Below are 20202 nucleotides of genomic sequence, written 5' to 3'. Positions count from 1 at the left end.
CAATTCTGTCAAGATGCATGTGGAGCATATCACCCTGGAGAGGTGTCAGCTCATACCAACTGTCCTGAGTTCCATGTCATACAGAAAGCCGTCTGACTTACGCCAGATCAGCCTGGGCAAGAAGGAACCTGGGCACACAATTCATCTAACTGAAATATAAAATACCACAAATGCAATTCCAGGACGTAACCAAAAGATAAGCTGGCCTACAGTACCAGAATGAATTCAGTATTAGTGTCCTTGAATTAACAGTTGTCTCCAGAGGCTAGAGACACAAATAATGACTATCGGTGACCATCAAGGCTTTTTGTATACAAGAAGCACTTGTACTATAAGTTCTTACAGCTCCCTTTTTACAGATGAAGAAATTGAGGCTCACAGCAAAGTGCTTCTAGAGAAGTCACATAAAGAGGCAGTGGCAGAGCCAGGATTTAAATTCATACCCTGCGTGTCCCCAGAAAATGGTTTTTTGACCCATACTGCCTCCTAATTAGACACTATCGCTCTTGGCAGCCTGTGTTTTTGTTTGGAGTTGGTGCAGGACAGAAATATAAAGAAAAGAAGCAGAAGAAAAACATTAAAACTATCCACACTTCAAGAGGCCAGCTAGTGCCTTTCTTAGGAAAGCAGCAACTTGGACTAAAATTGGGCATGCCTAACGTCTTTGGAGGACAGGGGATGCTTACTTCCTCTGCCTTCCCTTGGCTGCCTACATGTATACCACAAGTCCCTTCCGGATAGATTTCTCCTCTTATTCATATGCTGAAGTTATTGTCTTTCTTGACATAGGCCAGAGGCATTGATGTGCAGCAGGTTTTTTCAGTCATCAATTATGACCTTCCTACCAACAGGGAAAAACTATACTCAAAGAATCGGTCATGTTGGATGGTTTGGTCACAAGGGTGTGACTATTAATATGGTGAGAAAAGAAGACAAGATGACTCTGCGAGACACTGAGACCTTCTACTACACCTCCACTGGGGAGAAGTCCCTCAATGTTGCTGACTTCATCTGAGAGGGGCTGTCCTGCTACCTAGCCCCAGCCAGGGTTCAGTCTTGAGGGGGATGAGGAACAGCAGGAGGGGGAGGGAAGGGAGCCAACGGATGGACATCTTGTCATTTTTTTCCTTTGAATAAATGTCACTCTTGAGGCAAAAGAACCATGAAAAAAAAAACAAACCAAAAAAACTATCCACACTTTACCTAAAACAAAAAGATTAATCAGCCACTGTAATTAAAACAACAATAGAAAGGGAAGATACTGTCCCAATGAGAAGAGAGAAAAATGGGTTCTTTGGAAGTATTTTATGAATTTCTTACTATGAAAATATTCTGCCAACGAATCTATCAGAGCGAAAGACAAGGTGTGCCTTGGAAGTTGGCTGGAGAATGAAATACAGATGACACTAACAGCATATATTTCCAACAGTTATAGCAACACTCAGATGCAATGTTTTATGGGAGTGGGAATCTAAATAAAACAAATAAATTCATGGCATGCACTAAAAACATACTTGGTGTGTAGGAATTTTCTACATACATGTACAGTATTATGCAATGCACCTACAGTCTCATGTTGCTGAGGTACTTTACATAACTCCTCAACATACCAACAGCTTGACCAGAAAATAACATGTTCCTTTCTTAACTCTTCTAAATTATTTCCGTAAAACATAAAAAAACTTCTAAATCTAGAAATTTATGAAAACTTGTGAACTACTTTTATGCCTGAAAAAATCTGAAAAATCTACCATATGTTAAAATGGGATTTTCTCGTCTTGTGCCGAGGGTGAAACGGAAGAGGAAGACATCACAATAGCAGTAACAGTGAATGTCCTGAGGGATTGTGTGTGCCATACACTTTGCTAAGTGCATTATTTCATTTAGTCCTGCACAGGTTGACGAGGGAGGTACGTACTGTTGTTCCCATTTATAGAAGGGGAAATTGAGGCTTAGAAGAGTTAAGTGACTTGCCCAAGTACACACCACTGATGAAAGCAGAGCAGAATTTAACCACTAACGATACAACAGTTTAAACCTGCAAGGAACTATCCACATTAAAAAATATAACGAAAATTTCAGTTTCTCTTTGCCATTAAACTTGAGACATCTACCTCCACAATTGTCTTCAGCTACGTTAAAATGAAATGAACAGAATCATAAAATACTATATGCTCACAGTACATAAAGAATTTATCCTTAAGGAGCTTAAATCTGAAAACATACATTAGACATAACCTCTCCCCTATGAGTTTAGAACTACTGTAATTTTGGAATGCTGACTAAAAGTAATTAGAGATTATATGGATATGGAGGAGATAGCCTTCTCCATGCTCTACTTGATTAAAAAAAGTTCCTTCTAGAAACAGAGAATTAGCTTTACCTGAGAATGAATTGCAACTATAGAGTAAATGTAAAGAAACACATGGAAGTGGGACTATGGTAGTGGAAAAGGAATAGGGTAGAGAAAAAGAAGACATACATGAAAGGTGCTTCAGTGAAGGCTTTAGAGAGCTCAATATAGAGCATTTTGGTAGGATTTTTCAAGTGGCAATGGCATGGCTAACACATCACCTCAAAAATATGATTATGGGGCCAGGCGTGGTGGCTCACGCCTATAATCCTAGCACTCTGGGAGGCCGAGGCGGGCGGATTGCTCGAGGTCAGGAGTTCGAAACCAGCCTGAGCAAGAGCGAGACACCCATCTCTACTATAAATAGAAAGAAATTAATTGGCCAACTAATATATATAGAAAATATTAGCCGGGCATGGTGGCGCATGCCTATAGTCCCAGCTACTTGGGAGGCTGAGGCAGGAGGATCCCTTGAGCCCAGGAGTTTGCGGTTGCTGTGAGCGAGGCTGATGCCACAGCACTCACTCTAGCCTGGGCAACAAAGCGAGACTCTGTCTCAAAAAAAAAAAAATATGATTATGGATCAGGTGTCAGGGCACAGGTGAATCTGCCTCTGGATTACTACAGAAGCTACACAACAGCAAAAGACTGTAGGTGTAATACTGCCTATAGGCAAATGCAGGTCGTCAAGATTCTCAATAACTCAAAATTCTACCATCTGAAATCCATAGAGCCAGAGGGAAGGATACATGAGATAAGCAGATGTCCTTTCATGCAAACAGAATCAAAATACCCTGGTTTCTCTCTCTAGGGTCCATTTCTCAAGATAGAAGGGTTAGATAAATGGTATAATTTTAGATCTAACAATAACACCAGACATGTTTTCACAAGAGAGATTGTTAATGTCTGATAGTTCTAAGCCTGGAAGTGCTAATGGATATCCTTATAATGGGAAAAACTTAGGCAAAAAATGAGTCATCTCTGTTGTCTTCAGATCCAGGAAGAACATCCTTTTTTTAGGGACTCTATAGGAACAGGTGGCACAAATTCAAATGGTAGTAAATCATCCAAATGCTTCTTTGAGTCCCACCCTCCTATGTTTTACTGTTTCCTGCCTAATTTAAAGAAAAGGGAAAAGGGGGCAGGAGAACATGTGAGAAGGGTCAATAGCTGCCTGTCTTGGCAATCTGGCAGACAAAACAAATAATCCCAAAAAGCAAAACTGGCCTATTCTTGACACACATCAATCAAGTAAAAATGCTCACAAACCTCCAAATTTACTTGATGATGAACTATAGCCTGATTTAATTAATTGTTTCCACTGTAGTATTAACTTCACCGAAAATGCCAAAAAGTTGAATGAAGAACAAGTATATCTCTGTTCCTTAGGAAGCTTCACTGTGCTCTGACTGGTATGCTTCTTACCGTGGTCCAAGATATAAAATACATTGTTCTTCCCGCTGCATCTTCTCCAGGGCTTTGTCAATTCCAATGGGAATGTCGTGGTCTTCTCCTTCACCAACAGTGAATACCACGTTTCTGCAATCAAACATCCTTTCACCACAGCGGCCTTCCAGGTGGACTGAGGGTGAGGAGACAGGACAGTCAGCAAAGGTGCTCCTTAGGACTCACTAATTTAGTGAAGTGATAAATGAGCGGCCAACAACGTAGTAAATGCCATTTCCCCTTTCTCATTTCATCAAGAGACACGCGTGGAATGTGGTGCTGAAGCTTAGTCCTCCCAGCCTGAAAGTTTAAGAGCAACCACATTTTCTTTCTGTTTTAAGCTAAACTTATGATTACTGATAACTGTATCAGTAAGAAACCCTAGTGGGTAACAGAACAAACTGGAAACATAGGTTTAATTTAAGCCTTCTATAAGACAGAGGTTTCCTCACCTATAACAAACACAAGGTCAATAAATACTTGATTATTTACTAATAATGATTAAAATGCCACAAATTTAATATTAACTATATAATGGTTTTGCTTCAGATGCTTAGGCAAGTAAAAACAACTGTGGCTATTTCCCCAATGACATACATACAAAGATTAACTGAATATAGAAGCTCTTTAAGAGTCCTAATCTCGCTCACAAATATATTTGAATAAGAATGGAAAATCCAAAGGCAACATCAGTAACTAATTCAGCTGTATTCCTTGGTATTAACAGAAATAATAAATCCGAAATGTGAAAGAATCAATAGTCTACTGTAACTTCACAAATCAAATTCTGCATAGAAATATACTTTTTTTCTTGATCAGTTACTCTTTTTTCTAGGAAAAGCAATTATCTGAAACTTTACAACTACTTTGACTATTCAGGATTATTTATTCCTTTTTGCTTAGGTCTTTGACTCAGTAAGAAAGATGGATAGGCCGGGTGCGGTGGCTCATGCCTATAATCCTAGTACTCTGGGAGGCCGAGGCAGGTGGATCGTTTGAACTCAGGAGTTTGAGACCAGCCTGAGTAAGAGCAAGACCCCATCTCTACTAAAAACAGAAAAAATTAGCTGGGCATGGTGGCATGCACCAGTAATCTCAGCTACTGGGGAGGCTGAGGTAGAGGATCGCTTGAGCCCAGGAGTTTGAGGTTGCTGTGAGCTAGGCTGACGCCACGGCGCTCTAGCCTAGGCAACAGAGTGAGACTCTGTCTCAAAAAAAAGAAAAATAGATGGGTTGCATGATACCATAACAGTCACCAAGCAATATAATAATTTGTCTTTCATAAGAAAATTTTTTTTCTATTTCTGTTACCTAATGGCCTATATTCAAATCTATTTCATAAAATGCTTCTTTTCTTAGACTGGTTGCTTTAGAGAGGCTAAAAATCACTTGTTCTTTTATACTTACTCCACATACAGTAAGACAATTATTATTTCCCAAATAAAAGTTTGATTTCAACTTAACTCTACCTTGAACTACATAATCTTTGAAGGTCCTTGGAAGCTCTAAAATTCTGGGATTCTATGACCCAGTAATGTAACTCTCAGTATAGCCAAAAAACCAGCTTCAAAGCTAATTCCTGTAGTTAATCACTTGATTGGATTACCTTTAGCCTGGGCCTGAGAAATGAGAGAAACTGAAGAGTGAACAGCAGTGGTTTAGACACTAGGGCCAAAATGTCACCCTGGACATTTATGCTCCATAGCTCCCCTCTCTTTTCTAACCCACTAGGATTAATACCATCCTGATTTGTTCCCATCACAGACACAGAATCAAGTTTAGGAAGCTTGGGCCAAACTAGAGAGGGCCTTGACTCCTGAGTCAGCTCCTCCAGACAAGAGCTAGAACTGGACTGGGTGCAGCTGGCATATGGCATTTGGTTTTGTCTCACAATCATATATATATATATTTTTTGAGACACATTCTCACTTTTTGTTGCCTAGGCTAGAGTGAGTGCCGTGGCGTCAGCCTAGCTCACAGCAACCTCAAACTCCTGGGCTCAAGCGATCCTGCTGCCTCAGCCTCCCGAGTAGCTGGGACTACAGGCATGTGCCACCATGCCCGGCTAATTTTTTATACATATATATATATATTAGTTGGCCAATTAATTTCTTTCTATTTTATAGTAGAGATGGGGTCTCGCTCTTTGCTCAGGTTGGTTTCGAACTCCTGAACTCAAGTGATCCGCCCACCTCGGCCTCCCAGAGAGCTAGGATTATAGGCGTGTGTCTCACAATCATAAATGCAGTTGATTCTCTGTTATATCCACTTTTGGAATACTCTACATAAAATAAAAATTAACTTGGAAGAATATTAAAAGTTCTTGTGAACTGGAAAATATTTTTTAAATAAATTCAACTTTATTAATAATTTTCAAATACAGTCATGCATCATTTAAGGACGGGTATAGGTTCTGAGAATGTGTCATTAGGCAATTCCATCATCGTGCGAACATCACAGAGTGTACTTATACAAACTTAGATGGTATAGCCTATTGTTCCTGGGCTACAAACCTGTATAGCAGGTTACTCTACTGAATACCGCAGGCAACTGTAACACAATGGTAAGCATTTGTGTATCTAAACATATCTAAACATAGAAATGGTACAGTAAAAATATGGTATTATAATCTTATGGGACCACTATCATATATGTGGTCTATCATTGACCAAAATGTTGTGTGGCGCATGACTGTATATGCATACTAGAGAGGTGCTTCAGAGAGTCCAAGGCTTAAGATATTTTTACTAGAGTAAAACTGTTTCTCAAGGTCTTAAAGAATTCTTAAAAGTTTGCATTTCCAGCTTGGCGAGGTGGCTCACGCCTGTAATCTGAGGCAGGCGGATTGCTCAAGGTCAGGAGTTTGAAACCAGCCTGAGCAAGAGCGAGACCCTGTCTCTACTATAAATAGAAAGAAATTAATTGGCCAACTAATATATATAGAAAAAATTAGCCGGGCATGGTAGCGCATGCCTGTAGTCCCAGATACTTGGGAGGCTGAGGCAGAAGGATCGCTTGAGCCCAGGAGTTTGAGGTTGCTGTGAGCTAGGCTGACGCCACGGCACTCACTCTAGCCTAGGCAACAAAGCAAGACTCTGTCTCAAAAAAAAAAAAAAAAAAAAAGTTTGGATTTCCAAATATGCCCAAGAAATTTAGGCTAATGGATGGCACTTGTCATAAAGAAAAATTTGCTGAGCAAAGTGAACTTTAGTTCATATATTATGAAATGTCTTAAGTATTGAAATGTATTATCCTAATAGCTCACAACTTAGTTAACGGGTCTTTTTGTCTGAAGTTTATTGTTAAAAGTATCATCTTCCTCCCTAAAGGAAACTACATTCGGCAGGGGAGGAAATTATAAGTACATTTCTTGCGGCTTTTGGTTGATCAAGTTTGAATGTGTTTTCAAAACAGGAAATCCAGAGACTCTGCAAAGGATTCCTGCCTGTGTGTCAGTTTCCTAGGCTCGTTTTCAGCTTGATATAGGTACTTGATTGAAAATTACATAAATAATTTCAGAAGTTCTCTTTAGATGTGACAATCCATCATTAGGAAAAAAAATTGGCTACTAATAAACATGTTGGGAAAGATAAATGAAGGAAGCAAGCAAAAAAAAAAGTCAAAACTATAATAAAGGCATAATTAAGAAGGCAAAACATTAATTGCAGCTAGTCTCAGAGAGACAATAAATGATAGGACCAATGTTTGTGGCCATCTAATATGAAGGTAAAATTTTTGATGGCTCTTACATATACTTTTTAGTTTATATATGGACTCATCTGTTTTTCTGGAAAACCTAACTCTTCACAATTGGACCTGAACAAGCACTACCTGCAGTACCAAAAAAATCTCAAACTGATACGCATATACACATATACACCTCAGTTTACATGTGTATTAAAAAAATACCATCTTGGGCCAGGCGTGATGGCTCACGCCTGTAATCCTAGCACTCAGGGAGGCCGAGGCGGGTGGATCACTCAAGGTCAGGAGTTGGAAACCAGATGAGCAAGAGCGAGACCCCATCTCTACTATAAATAGAAAGAAATTAATTGGCCAACTAATATATATAGAAAAAATTAGCCAGGCATGGTGGCACATGCCTGTAGTCCCACTACTCAGGAGGCTGAGGTAGGAGGATCGCTTGAGCCCAGGAATTTGGGTTGCTCTGAGCTAGGCTGACGCCACGGCACTCACTCTAGCCTGGGCAACAAAGCGAGACTATGTCTGAAAAAAAAAAAAAAATCTTGTAATACAGACAATATCTGGAATGTCAGAGCAAAAGGAGGTTTCATAGTCTCAGGGTATATAGAGCCCACTGATTCTTTACATCTACAAGTAGTAAAGGCTATTGCTGGGTTAACTGGTTTCTAAATTTGGGACACTAGTGTGACAAGTTCTACAAGACTGCTGACAAGAACTCACACCACTTGGAGCCACAGAAAGACTGCCCACCACCACAGCAGGGCTCCCTCCGGTGACAGAATGCAGACGTGCCTTGTTTCCACAGAGCCAGTTATTCCTTTTTATTAATCATCTTAACAATTGCTACAAAACAAAACCACGGCAGCTCTGGCTGTGGAAGACCTATGGTTACTTTTGACCTGGCATCTCTTAGTGCAAATACTCACTTAATAAATATTTAATAATAACCATCATGACTCACTGGGAGCTCAGCCTCTAGGGCTCAGGAGGTCTGTTGCTAATCCCAACCAGCATGATTTATGGGAAGTAAATCATCTATGACGTGCCCAAAGAGAATAAAAGTACATACAGGATGCTTCTACTTAGGGCTTTTCTGGTAGAGAAAGAAATAAACAAGTTAAAAAGAGACAATATTTTTTTCTTGTCTTAAAATCTATGTAACTTAAAGGGGGGGAGGTCCTCCAAATCCCCCCAAAGTCAAACCAAACCAAATTACCCAAGCTTAGCTGCGCAATCCGAGTGTAACCACATCAAGTGAGCTGCAAAACATCACTTAAACTGGAGCTCTGACTTATTGTTCTCTTACTGCCCTAGAGCAATTTTGTTTTGAAGAGCACAGAACACCCTGTTCTGAATGTGGCTGGCACATGAACTCGATGTGCTGACAGCAATTTGTACTCCGATTAAAATAGGGGGAAAAAGGAAAGAGAATGCACAGCAGTAACAAAAACTGGAATGCAAGAACCTCAAAACTGTAAAATCTGTATTTTAGGAAGCAAAACTGAGAAAGAGGCTCCATAACTTAAAAAAAAAAGTGCTGTAAATGCTCCAGCCTAAAGACGTTAGCTCTGGTAAGTGTCTGTTTTTCCCTTTTCTAATTATAGTAGTTGGTGTCTGATAGCTTTGCACTCATTCTCAAAACAATTACTGGGTCATGGGGATCTGAATGGGAGTGTTGTAATGGCATTACTACTAGACAGGACTGGTCATTTGGCCAGAGAAAACCAGGTTGTGACAGGTTACTCCCACTAGGCAAGGGTTTTCTCTGCTGCCTAATTCATGCCTAATGAGTTTCTCTCTGCCTGTGTCTCCTGTTTAATAGAGCAATGCATCCAAGAGAGAGTAGGATCTTAATAACACCCTGAAAAGGCAAGCAGAGATGGATTTCTAAAAGCAGGAGAAGCATATTAATCACTGATTATAAGAGAAACAGTTCTCATCAGGCATGGTGGTCACATTTTCCCCAAACTGCCTAACTTCCTCCTCTGCACCATTTGTACTATTTACAATGAACAAACACCACTCACTCTAAGATTGCTTATGGAACCGAGGGACAGATGCTAACTGAGAACAGGTACAGAATACAATAACATTTACGCAAATGATTTCTATTCCGTAGTCCAAGCAAGAAACATATACCCAGCCACAAATTCTCCACCCAGGAAGGGTGTGGTAGTCCCCCAGATACTCGAGAGGCTGAGACAGGAGGATGCTCCGAGCCCAGGAGTTAGAGACTAGCCTGGACAACATAGTAAGACCTCAACTCTAAAATAAAATTAAAATAAATTCTCCACTAATTCCAACCCTTACCACTCTTTCCTTCAAACCAATAAAGCACTTGAGTTAGACCTGGATGCCAGTTCTATTCTACCACTTAACAACTGTGGCTTTGGGCAAGGTTAATTTAAATTATCTAAAGCTCAGTTTCTTCATCTACAGAATAGGGACACTACTACTGGCTAACTCACAACTGTTGAGAGGATTAAATTAGGTACGAAGTAGAGCTTTTAATCCAGCCCCTGACGTTCATTCGTTCATATGTTGGGGTGTCTAGCATATGAAAACACTGTTTTAAGTGTGGAGTTCAGAGATGAACTTGAGGAATGTTAGCTATGACTATCTTTCTGTAATTAGTGGTAAATTATACCAGATTAAACATGTTTTAGAATTGTGTATAATAGAACATTAATGGCTCCACACAGAAAGCTGTCAAAGGATGAATTAAATTCCTAGCAGGCAAAGAGAATGTCTTCCACTGCTTTTGTGCCTCACAGTGACCAGCACACAGTTCAGGGCCAGAAAGTAAACATTTGTTTAATGACTAATTTGAAAACAGGCCATTAAGAACAGGGTGGTAATTTTCACTAATTTATGGGAATTTCCTTTTTGAATCTATTAGTACTCCTAATTAAATTCCAGGAGGCTTTTCAAATTCTATACTGAGATGAAGCTTTTGTTTTTTAATACTATTCTAAAATAAATGATCAATTGGCTGGATTTTTTTTTTTTTGTAGCCAAAAAAGACTATTTTCTACTATGATTTTATTTCACCTGAAGACTTGGAGACACTTTTTATTTTATTTATTTATTTTTTAATTAATTTATTTTTTTTGAGACAGAGTCTCACTCTGTTTCCCAGACTAGAGTGAGTGCCGTGGCATCAGCCTAACTCACAGCGACCTCAAACTCCTGGGCTCAAGCAATCCTCCTGCCTCAGCCTCCCGAGTAGCTGGGACTACAGGCATGCGCCACCATGCCCGGCTAATTTTTTCTATATATATTAGTTGGCCAATTAATTTGTTTCTATTTATAGTAGAGACGGGGTCTCGCTCAGGCTGGTTTTGAACTCCTGACCTCGAGCAATCCACCCGCCTTGGCCTCCCAGAGGGCTAGCATTATAGGCGTGAGCCACCGCACCCAGCCTGGAGACACTTATTAGAAAACAGTAACTATATAACCCCCCCAATTTATTTTTTGTGAGAGAGGGGTCTCACTGTGTTGCAGGGGCTAGAGTGCAGTGATATCATCATAGCTCCTGGGCTCAAGAGATCCTCCTGTCTCAGTCTCCCAAGTAGCTGGGACAATAGGTATCCAATATGGGAATTACACTACCACTAACTTAGCCAGCTAAGTTTTCTATTTCTTATTGAGACAGGGTCTCGTCCTTGCTCAAGCTGGTCTAGAACTCCTGGCCTTAAGTGATCCTCCTATCTCAGATTCCCAAAGTACTAGGATTATAGGCGTGAGTCACCTAAATCCAAAATATGTGAAAGAATAAACGTGGACCATTTTAGACCAAGTGCCATACTACATTATTTTGTGAGAACACATAATAAAATGGGTTTCAAGCATTTGTGCTTTCTCCTTGGACTTATTTGCCTGGACATTCATAAATACTTCCTCTTTCCTTGATTTTCAATTTTTGGTGCCTTTTTGTTTTTGGCGTTTGATTTATAAAGAACATATAGCTAGATTTTGTTGTTCTCATGTTATGAGACCTTTTTGCCTTTAATAGGTAACATTATACCATCCATCTTTTTTGTAATCATTGGTATGAGTAGCTTTATTCTTCTTTTAGGTTTGCTATACAGTGTTTTCTTATTTTTTTCTTTATAATTTTTGCTGAATTGATGAGGTTATCCTTGTTCTTTTTTCCTCGCTCTACATAATGTGATTTGGAAGTTCTACATGCTATTCTTAGTACTTTCCATTAAATTGTGAACAAATCACTTAAAGGCATGCATATTTTTATCGATGTTAAGAATTAATGAACATAATAATCTCCTCTGGGGTAAGAAAATAATTTTAGGTAATTTTGCCTCCCCTCTTCATTTCCTACTACTCTCACCAAATTTTGTTAAAATGATCAAGAACCTAGGTCCAGACTCTTATATTATTAATATTACTTTTAACATTACAGCTCTGCCACTTCAGGGATCTTTTAGAATAAATGTATACAATATGGGAATTACTTTTTTGCCTTGAGTTGGGAATTAACTCTTATGCCTTGAGTTGCTACTTCTTGGCTTTTTTATGTTTTAGTATATCCTACAGTATTTTTTTCAAAAAAGATATGGGTCTGCATATTCCAAAAAGTGAATGTTGTTCCCATACTTACAAGGATAGTTTGAGTACAGAATTCTAGGTTCCAAATACTTATAGCTATAGACAATGCTCAAAAGCAGTCTTTAGTATTTAGTATCATGAAGATTCTTATTCTTTTGCACCCAGCTTGTTCCTTCCTGGAAGAGTTCAAAAATTTCTTTTTAGCTATGCAATAGAGAAATTTTACCAAGAGAAATCTAGGTAAAAAACACACTTCTTATTCCTACTTGCCACTATTAATTGGATCTTTCAATCTCAAGACTCTTCTATCTTCTTTAAGAAATTTTCTATTAGATGTCTGATTAGATGCCTATTGTCTCCCCTAGATTTATCATTGATGTCTAAAATTTCTTTTCCACCTTCCATCTTTTTCCCCCTCTATGTTCTGAGATTATTCTTGATTATCTTTCAGAGCATCAATTCAGATTTCAAGGACTGTCCATTTTGCTCTTCGATCTTTCCTCTGAGTTTTAATTTTGATAATCATATTCTTAATTTCCAGAAATTTTCTTGTTTTCCCTTTCCCTTTTCAGAGAAGTTGGGTTTTTGACCTATGAATTTAATGTCCTATTAACTATCTCTAAAGATAGTTATTAATAATTAGTATTTTTGAAGTTCTCTTCTATTTCTTCTGTTAGTTCATTTTAGTGCTGCTTTTCTCATGGCATTTGTTGATGATTCTTTGCTGTCTGGCCATATTATAAAGGAAGGTTTCAAAATGATCGAACGATTATAGTTACCTGGCACCATTTCCTAAGCAGTTGGACATGCTTCCAAGGCAGGCCTCCTACCAAAGGGAGGGCTGACTGTGGGGATCTACGGGTGAAGATTCCACAAATATTTATTGAGCACGGGCTTGCTATGAGCTGAGCATGATGTGCACAGGAAGGTTGGGACACCCTTGCCCACTGCTGATGTATGAAAAAGTTTTTACTTCAGGAGGAGCACATTTTAGCATTATTTACTGTTGGGAAAAGCTGTCTTTCCACTTTTTTCTCTTTAAATCTGTTTTAAAACTTTAAAGATACTTTACATTCTCACTTTCTAGTCCTAGTCCTAACAATTGGAGTCTTCTGAGGCAGATCCCTATTTTATTTTAGAAATCGGCCATACTTGTTTTAGCTTGGGAGCAAAAGTCACATCTAGACCCTAGAGTAGTAGTTTTCAGTCCTTGGCTGCAAACTAGAATCATCTCAGGAGTTTTATAAAATACTTGTGCCTGGAGTTTCATCTTTTGAGATCTGAGATGCTTATTTAATTTATTTAACTGGCCTGGGCATCAGACTTGTTAAAGCTCCCCAGGAAATTCTAAATTCAGCCAAAGTTGACAACTACTGTGTTAGAGGTTTACTGGCCCAGCTGTTCCATATTGTTTTATAACAACCTTGATGACTGCTACACAGTCTGCTTTGGCTCCCTTGCACCAGCTGACTGAGCTTGGAGTTCTGCCTGAGCTTGTTGAGAGGAACGGTATGTACCTCTGCAGAGGTCTTTACACCTGTTTTAGGTTGGGTTTGCTGAGTCTAGTTTCCATCAGTCCAATTTCATTTACTTTACGTATTCCAGAAATTCTTCATAATTTCTAATCCACTCATTGGATTCTTCCGTTTTCTAGCACTATTACTGATTTCTTCCTCTCTTTTGAAAATCCACCCCCCACCCCTGCAGCATTTCAGTGGGATTTGGAGAGGGAAAGGAGGTGAGGAGGAAGGGAGGCATTCTAACAGATCGTACTGCTGAAATTTTCACACTTAAAAATATTGCCAACTGTCTGCATTCTTTGCATTCAAATGTGGCTGAGAGAACCGGGAGGCAAAAGGACCACATATAGCCTGCAATTTGATGGGCCTTTTCCAACCACTACAGTTGACAAATCAGAAGATGTGAGAGTCTGGGAGTAGGGGAAAGAGGAAATGGTAGCTATTTAGAGACTTATGTCAGTTAAGATTGGATTTTCTAAGAAAGCAAAGCTTAAAAGTATCAATGTAGCCACGACTGGCAATTAAACTTAAGTATGATGACTAAAGCATCAGTCAATCATAATCATGTCATTTACACTACCTTAGAACACAGTGACTTTTTTTAATGGAAAGAACAATACTGAACAAAGATTTTAAGATGGTTATCTTAACTGACACGAGAAAAAGTACACTGGAACAGAGTCTAAAAATTGATTTGCAAGCATTCAGATCCTCACATAAAGAGTAAAAATCAAAATTTTTTGAGAAAGAATAAATCCCATCAAACTAACATAAGTTCCCTCTTCCACAAAGAGAAAAACAAATTATAAAAAGGTAGGAAAAGATCACAATTCAGTAAAAGTCTTTTTGATTCAGTCCATAATGTTACTCTCCAAAAAAACAAAAACCAGAGAAATATGCTTTGGATAAGAATATTATTAAGAAACTACATAATTAATTTGAAGACTCTTAGAAACAAATGAGGTCAATTGTAGTAGAGCCAAGAGAATTTGCTGATGGCATAGATCTACCAGATAAGAGAAAGGGGAGAGTCAGGGATTTATTTCCTTAAATAAATTAAAAGGAAGCAAAACGAATCATATAAATATAATATAGAGGGCAGGAAAAAGAAATTAAGTGCCCACCATGTGCTAGGCACCTTTCTTCTTAACTGTCATAATAACAACCTGTGGGGGTAAAAGATTATTATTCCTATTTTACAGATAAGAAAGCTGGATGCTCAAAGTGGTTAAGTAACTTGTGTTAAGTCATAAAAATATAAGGGAGCAATTCCAAGATTCAAAACTCAAGTCTATCGCTTCTAAAGCTTATCTTTACCCTTTCCCATATTACTTCATTGTATCTTTATACAGATATGACAAATTTAGTAACTCTTAAGTAGCTATAATGATATATTGTAATGGGTGATCAGTATCTATTGTGCTCTTTCACTTTAGAGCTTGCTTTATTTAGTTCTAGGTTTTATACTTGATATTTTAAAATTTTTTTCTACTTTATTTACTTATTTATTTTTATTTCAGCATATTACAGGGGGTACAAATGTTTAGGTTACATATATTGCCTTTGCCCCACCTGAGTTAGAGCTTCAAGCATGTCCATCCCCCAGACAGTGCACACCACACCCATTAGGTGTGTATATACCCATCCCCTCCTCCCCGTTCCCACTTGCCCGACACCTGATGAATGTTACTAATATATACTTGATTTTGAATTTAAGTGTATGAGTGATGCTACCAAGAAAAGGAAAGCCAGTAATAACTGAGAAGATTTAAAAAAGAACAAGGTGATCTTGGTTTTGGATAGGGACTACCTTTAAGGCAATCTCTATCCTCCTCCTCTACATAGCTAAATTTGTTTAAAAGACAGAAAACAGGACATCTTAACCTTGATAAATGAAGATACAATATAATAAATTTCTATAAAATTGACTTGTTCCAGAAAACCAAAAGGGCTTTTGGGAGAAAAAGTAAAAATAAACAATTTACTCTAAAATTTCCCAGGAAAGTACATTCTAACAAGATGAGAAACAAAAGATTAGTCATTGCCCTTTCTCAATAGAGACAGAAAAAAATAAAATTACATAAAGGATTATTCAAATACATTTTAAAAATTCCATCCAGTGCATGCTAGCCTTCAGGGAAAAAAAGAGAAGGGGATATAAGAAAAAAAAAATTTTTTTTTTTTTGAGACAGAGTCTCGCTTTGTTGCTCAGGCTAGAGTGCCATGGTGTCAGCCTAGCTCACAGCAACATCAAACTCCTGGGCTTAAGCAATCCTTCTGCCTCAGCCTCCCGAGTAGCTGGGACTACAGGCATGCGCCACCATGCCCGGCTAATTTTTTCTATATATTTTTAGTTGGCCAATTAATTTCTTTCTATTTTCAGTAGAGATGGGGTCTAGCTCTTGCTCAGGATAGTTTCGAACTCCTGACCTTGAGTGATCCACCCGCTTTGGCCTCCCAGAGTGCTAGAATTACAGGCGTGAGCCACTGCGCCCGGCCAAGAAAAAATTTTTTAAAAATCTTGTAGCTGCTCATTTCTGTAAAAGAAAACATAAGAAAATATAGGAAGAAAACCCAGAAATTAATGACATAAGTAATGATACTGGAGCAGGGTGGAAGTAGTGGGAAATGGGAACAGGTTAGTAGGGGTAAGGGGAAATAACACTTCTGAGAATGGTTTTTGTGTACAGTTAAGAATCACGGTAATGTTTCACATACCCCCCAAAAACAAATTAATTAAAATCAACCAGAGTGTGAGGAGAACCCCAAATGAAATACAAACAGTAACAAACAAACAAACAAACCCAATGATATATAGTTGAACAACAGAATTACACTGACGGTGAGGAAGAATTCACCTAAGCTGCAAAAGTGTTTTGAACGTATGCTATAAGGCTGATGACAAAAGAAACAACACACAAATATTTCTTACTTAGGAAGTTTGTTTTCTACAGGGGTATGGGTTAGCAATTCAAAAACCACTTTCGTATATACTAAGATTGAACAAATAAGTAATATATTGCAGATAATGAGAGCCAGGTTTTTTACTGTTGACAAAAGGAGTTGCAACTGAGCAAAAGGAGAACAAACTTACGGTATTGGATTGGAATTGGAACTGTCAGTATGTATTCATGGTTCTTTGTGTATACACACACACACACACACACACACACACAGCCTGGTATATTAATCGAAAAACATATACATGTGTGTGTATGTGTGTTGAGGTACATATACTTCCTAGCTCTGTCTGCTGAGAGGTTCTAGCAGCAATGATATCCATGTCATAGCAGGAGAATACCTAGCACCCAGATTTTAGTTTCTAAATATCATTTTCCAATAAAAAGAATCAGGGCTCCTTGGAGAAATGGTTGATTCCAAGCCTGGACAGGGACATTTTAAGATGAGCCTCGAGCATTTTGTGGTATCAGTAAGAAAATGTGAAAAACAAACAAACAAACAAACAATGGAGGTATGTTGAAAGGACATAGGAGCCAACTTAAAGGAGTTTACAATGGTCAAATCTGAGACAATTTGAGCAACAACATAAAAATAGTAATGAATAACTTATAAAAGAAATATCCATAAGTCTAGGTCCGTACTGAGATAAATTAACGGAATTAATATACAGGGGAGAAGGGGCAGCTCTTCCTTATAGTGGAATTCCAATGAACAATGTAGAAGGAACAATGGAAATAGAAATATTACCATTAGTCAAATACTACCGTAATAGCTGTTGAACTAAAAAAATCATTAAAGGATGCCAAGATGAGTGTGTGAAAGTGATGTAAAACAAGAATGTTTCTCTGCTAACAAGATACTTTGTAATTACAAAGAGAAAACAGTAACTTTGCAGTAGAGAACCATGGCGGACCCCACCATAACCCACTGATGTAGTTAACATAACCAATATGAGACACCAATATCAATATATCTCTTGATAATGATGACTCGAGAAGGGCACATCGTCATTTTGGTGGTATTTTCCCCAAATCACATCACCTCAATCTAATCATTTAAAACACTGGGCAAACCCAAACTGAGGAATATTCTACAAAATGCCAGTTGCCCTCAAAAGTACAAGTCACAAAAAACAAAGAAACATAAATACAACGCTGGATCCTGAATTTGATCCTGGACCAGAAAAGGACATTAGTGTGGTTAACTGGTGAAATTCAAATTAGATCTGTAGAGTAGTTAATAGTATTGCATCAATGTTAATTTCTTGATTTTGATAAATATACTATGGTTAGGTAAGATGTTAACATTAGGGGAAGCTGGGCAAAGCATATAAGGGAACTTTCTATACTAGTTTTGCAACTTTTCTGTAAGTCTAAAATTATTTCAAAATAAAGTTAAAAAAAATGACTCCCACCAAATATATTACTAAAAGCAAGATTTGATTTAATTTAGCCTGCTCCAAAGTCATCTCTACAGTGGTAGTTTTGTGGTACTGTCTATAATTGGAAAAAGTTTTTCTTAATTTAGTTAGCAAAAACCTCCAGCTTTAAAATATAAATTGTTGAATCTAGGGAGTTCCTGGATCATAAGAATAAACTTTTGTATATGTGCCTGAAATTTTTCATAAGAAAAATTTAAAATACATGTTATAGACAAACTTTCTAAGTGCTTTTTAATATAGTAAAGATAACTTTCTATCATTCCTATAACTTTCAGAAACATTTAAAATTCTACCATGGTTGTTTAAGGGCAAGTAGGACCTTAGAAATCAAGAAGTCCAAGCCTCCTTCACTGCACAGGAGGGAAGCTAAAGCCCAAGGTGAGGTCTAGATAGAGCCAGCTAAGGCCAGACCAGAGTCTGGAACCCAATACAGTAGTAATATGTATAACTGCTTGCAAAAACAAGAACAAAATAGTATATATGTTAAGAAACTCAACTATTTTAGTTTCATGGTTTTTTAAATTTTAACTTTTTTTTTGAGACAAGGTCTTGCTCTATCGCCCAGGACAGATCGCAGTGATGTCTTCGTAGCTCACCGCAACCTCCAACTCCTGGGCCCAGTGATTCTCCCGCCTCAGCCTCCTGAGTACCTGGGACTACAAGTGCAAGACACCTCGCCCAGCTAATTTTTGTATTTTTCGTAGAGACAGGGTCTCACTTTTGCTCAGGCTGGCCTCAAACTTCTGGCCTCATGCAATCCTCCTACCTTTGCCTCCCAGAGTGCTGGGGTTATAGGTATGGGCCACCTGGCCCAGTGCAGTTTTAAATGAACTTGTTATTTTGCTCCTTTTTCTTTTCTTTCTTTTTTGTTTAGAGATGGGTCTCACTCTGTTGCCCAGGCTGGAGTGTGCAATGGCATGATCATAGCTCACTGTAACCTTGAACTCCTGGACTCCAGCGATCCTACTGCCTCAGCCTCCTAAGTAGTGAGGACTACAGGTGCATACTACCACACCTGGCTGGGGTTACCGTTTATTTATTTTTTAGTTTGTAGAGGCTGGTAAGGGTGCATGGCATGCATGTATTGAATTAATATTTACTAAATGAAGTCATTATTAAATAAATGTTGAGTCTAAAACTATTCTTAAGATATATTCCATATATTTATTTTTATAAATAGATTTTAAAACTCTCCATTTCACCTACATAAATGGAACCAACTTTTAAGGACTAACTCCCTGTCACGGGAATACTTACTTTCCACTGTTGCTCCTTCATTTGGGTTTGAGTATCCTTCTCCTTTCCGTTTTATTCTCCGGATAATGCCTCCATCTTCAAATAAATCCTCTCCTTTGAAATCGAGGAGCTCAATCTACAAAGCAAAAAGGAATTTGGCTGAGAAAAGGCCAAATAAAGCCAATTTAACATATATAAAAGCAAGGGCAACCAATTCTTTCATTTTACAAAATAAAACTCTTTTTTAGAAAAGATATTTACCTATGCATCTCAATTATTGGAAAAGTAGGGAAAAAGAATATTACACTTTTCAATATTTAGAAGGAATTTCATTTAATGATAAACCAAAGACAAGAAATACTAGAAAAACTGCCTTGTGGGCAAAAAGCCAGAGCTACAAGGGGCTGGTTTTGCAGAGTCAGAACCATTCGTCTGTCTCTGAGAGATGACTCTGAGAGGGTTACTCTGAGACCACCCTTTTCCCATCCCCGACTTACAGAGTTACCTTCTTAAAACATAAAAATAAATCCTGTGAATCTGGCCAACAACTGACTAAAGGTACATTTTACATAGTTAGAGTGGTTCTTCAAAATCAGGCTTTGCCAATTGTGTAATTCAACACAGGATGAACACATTATTACCACTGACTGCTTCTAATGAAGTGAGACCTGTGACATTTAAACATTTATAATAGGAAAATACCTTGCAGCTTGGAATAGGCATAGTTTCACATTTATCTCTAACATTTCCAACCTGTCTTCAGGTCAGTTTTAAGTACGTCACATTCAACCCCACTAACCAGAACCTTTATTTGTCTAGTGTCCAGTCTAGTGTCTGTTGTTTATTTGGATACGATCTTTTCGAGCTAGAGACACATTTCTAAGAAAGCACTGGTACACACCCCTTGGGTTTATGGGAAACAATTCAAGAAGCCAAGCTTCAAAATAAATAAGTTGGATCTGATTCTAAAAAGT

General features: G+C 38.2%; 1 protein-coding gene, 1 long non-coding RNA gene and 1 other non-coding gene across 9 annotated transcripts in view; 2 read left to right on the top strand and 1 right to left on the bottom strand.

Annotated features, from left to right (window-relative positions):
• Window positions 1-20202, bottom strand: part of FKBP5 (FKBP prolyl isomerase 5) — a 102659-nt gene that overhangs the window by 17091 nt on the left and 65366 nt on the right. For all 7 annotated transcript variants that reach the window (XM_020286977.2, XM_076003408.1, XM_076003406.1 and 4 more), the window contains 2 exons: window positions 19250-19364; window positions 3779-3935 (listed from right to left, as the gene is read on the bottom strand). In XM_020286977.2, coding sequence (XP_020142566.2) covers window positions 3779-3935; window positions 19250-19364 — 272 coding nt within the window. The remainder of the gene's footprint in view (window positions 1-3778; window positions 3936-19249; window positions 19365-20202) is intronic.
• On the top strand, window positions 577-717 carry LOC142871283 (small nucleolar RNA SNORA67). The gene has a single exon (XR_012919534.1). It is a non-coding gene; the product is annotated as a small nucleolar RNA SNORA67 (small nucleolar RNA).
• Window positions 6568-11812, top strand: LOC142870985 (uncharacterized). Its single transcript, XR_012919335.1, has 2 exons — window positions 6568-6653; window positions 11179-11812. It is a non-coding gene; the product is annotated as an uncharacterized LOC142870985 (long non-coding RNA).

This window comes from Microcebus murinus, chromosome 5 (genome assembly GCF_040939455.1).
Source record: "Microcebus murinus isolate Inina chromosome 5, M.murinus_Inina_mat1.0, whole genome shotgun sequence".
Lineage (NCBI taxonomy): Eukaryota > Metazoa > Chordata > Mammalia > Primates > Cheirogaleidae > Microcebus > Microcebus murinus.
Note: the sequence above shows the minus strand (reverse complement) of the source record. Positions and strands in the feature narration are given on the sequence as shown.